The sequence below is a fragment of the Triticum aestivum genome, chromosome 1D (genome assembly GCF_018294505.1).
Source record: "Triticum aestivum cultivar Chinese Spring chromosome 1D, IWGSC CS RefSeq v2.1, whole genome shotgun sequence".
In the NCBI taxonomy this organism is placed as follows: domain Eukaryota; kingdom Viridiplantae; phylum Streptophyta; class Magnoliopsida; order Poales; family Poaceae; genus Triticum; species Triticum aestivum.
The window spans coordinates 281606815-281609495 of NC_057796.1; the positions used below are offsets into that span (position 1 = coordinate 281606815).

Sequence of the window (2681 nt, forward strand, 5' to 3'; positions counted from 1 at the left end):
CTTGTCCAACCGCGTGGAGGTAGTGGATGGAGAACGACGAGCGGGGTGCGGTGGCTTGGCACCAATACAACCCGCTAGAGGGTTATGGCGCGATGAAGTGCATCATGGTGCGCCCTTGCGTGTTTCCGTGTTGGCCTTCTTGGCAGCCTTCCGGATCTGACGTTGTCAAGGAGGCTAGGGAAGGGACCATAAAGAATTGGAGCAGCTAGGGCTCGGTCAGAGAGAAGGAGAGGCCACAGTAGTTTGCTTCTTTGGAGACATGCACACTTATATTTTCTTTTTTACTTTGTCAGCTAGGGCTCGGTCAGAGAGAAGGAGAGACCATAATGAATGAACCGGGAGGAGGGGGTCAACAAATAAAATAAAAAGCTGGAGCAAAGGAGTACTAGGGGGAAAACTCGGAGTGGGAGGCGGGAGATTAGTGCGTGGGTGATATTTTCTTTTTTACTTTGTAATAGATTGGTTCATAACTCGTTCTTTTTACATTGAGTAGATTAAATAGCTCGGATTAAACTTAATTAAGTAGTGAATTTTATATTGAATATGTATAACAAATTGGATCAAACTTAATTCATGCTTTTTAATATTGAATATATTAAATAGCTTGGATTAAACTTAAGCTGCTATTTTATATTGACTGCATTTTTTATAAATCGGATCAAACTTCATTCGTGCCTTTTATACTTGAATGAAGGAATATATATAGATATAAATGATTTTTTTTCTTTGTCCGAATATACAATAATTGGTAATTTATAAATGCGGCAAGAATAATTCGAACCAACAATTTTGCGGCTTCTCTGTCTTCGCCGTGGTGTAATATATACCCGGTGCATTTCAACTATGCGGAGCACGTCGCCATGATCAATTGATCAGGGGAGCTCCAGTACAATCGTGTCCGTCTTCCCCGATCCGCCTCTCCGGCGCGCCAACTTCCTCGTAGCTGCCAGTCCCCCGCCTTCTCCGCGCGCACCACCCAAAATTCTCCCGACCCAACAACCTCCAACGCTCTCGACCGCCCCCTCTTCCTCTTCCTCCTCCCAGCCTCCCGATCGCTCCAGTGCGCCATGAGCGAGGCACCCGCGACGACCGCCGCCGCCGGAGACGACCCTGACGCCACCGCCACCGCCAATCATCATCAGCAGCAGCAGCAGGCGCAGGCGCAGGCGCAGCCCGAGACGCAGGACGACGCGGACCAGCTGTCGGAGCTGCGGCAGATCTTCCGGTCCTTCGACCGCAACAAGGACGGCAGCCTGACGCAGCTGGAGCTGGGCTCCCTCCTCCGCTCCCTCGGCCTCAAGCCCAGCACCGACGAGCTCGACGCCCTCATCCACCGCGCCGACACCAACTCCAACGGCCTCGTCGAGTTCTCCGAGTTCGTCGCCCTCGTCTCCCCCGAGCTCCTCGACGACCGCTCCCCCTACTCCGAGGACCAGCTCCGCAGGCTCTTCGAGATCTTCGACCGCGACGGCAACGGCTTCATCACCGCCGCCGAGCTCGCGCACTCCATGGCCAAGCTCGGCCACGCGCTCACCGCCAAGGAGCTCACCGGAATGATCGAGGAGGCCGACACCGACGGCGACGGCCGGATCAACTTCCGTGAGTTCTCCCGCGCCATCACCGCCGCTGCCTTCGACAACGTCTTCTCCTGACCCAGCCGTCGACCTGAGAGAGGCCCGCCCATCCATCGCCTTCAACCTCCGTGCGGATTCGATCCATGCCGCGCGTCATCATCGATCGCGCTCTGTTGGTGTCCGTGCTTCTCTCGATCGTTTGTGTTCTTGTCCGGGGACGGGGAGGTCAGTGATCAGATAATATTTAGGCTGCAGGTGTTGGTGAGATGAGCTGTTGTGTGTTATGAATAACAAACAGATTAAACAAACCCAGAATGGCAGTGGCAAGATTACTTTAGGGGTCAAGGAATGAATTATCCATGCAAAATGCACATTGTGTTTGTTGATTAATTTGCTCCCGTCAATCGATCGTCCCAAATCTCGCTCGATGGCCATCTGATGCTCACATTGTGTTCGACATTACTAAGGATAAGGAGAATTTGTCCATGAATGGTTGGGTCCATTATTAGTGACTTGTTCTTTGTTCATGTTGTCCAAGGAGGCAAGGACGAAGAGACGGCCGTCCTGATGTGCAGAGCATCGGATCTCCGTTTTTTTTGCGCTGCCGTCTACCATGTCGTACGTACAAAACAAATTCAGCGCATGGCTGGCAGCCATTGCCTTTTTATTAGGTTAGGTTTTGTGTGAGCTGTTGAAGTATTCCTGTGATCACTCGTGTTGAACGGATCATGCGTGGTTATCTTCCACCACCAGCTGTAGCCGTCGGGTTCCCTGGCCAGATTCCAGTGAAAAGGCTCAATGCGTCTCGACTATGATTTGGCCAGATAGATAGCTGTCTGCTGGTCCCTGTTTCTTATGCCCTGTAGCTGCAATCATTCTTGTTTTAAAGGTGGATGGTCTCTCGTGTCCAACTAATTTGGACGTAATAACAACTGAAGAAGTTGAGTTGTATGTTACTCCCTATGTTCCTAAATATTTGACTTTTTAAATATTTTAAATGGACTACCACATACGGATGTATATAAACATATTTTAGAGTATAGATTCACTCATTTGCTCCGTATGTAGTCACTTGTTGAAATCTCTAGAAAGACAAATATTAGGAAC

The 2681-nt window shown here is 50.1% G+C and overlaps 1 protein-coding gene across 1 annotated transcript; it reads left to right on the forward strand.

Annotated features, from left to right (window-relative positions):
- The first annotated feature begins 844 nt into the window (after window positions 1-844).
- On the forward strand, window positions 845-1964 carry LOC123168430 (probable calcium-binding protein CML11). Its single transcript, XM_044586309.1, has one exon. The coding sequence runs from the start codon at window positions 1068-1070 to the stop codon at window positions 1650-1652; it is 585 nt and encodes a 194-aa protein (XP_044442244.1). The 5' UTR covers window positions 845-1067; the 3' UTR covers window positions 1653-1964.
- The last annotated feature ends 717 nt before the right edge of the window (window positions 1965-2681 follow it).

Excerpts from the sequence above, each read along its gene's own strand:
- LOC123168430 (XM_044586309.1), top strand. The coding sequence starts at position 1,068 with ATGAGCGAGGCACCCGCGACGACCGCCGCCGCCGGAGACGACCCTGAC.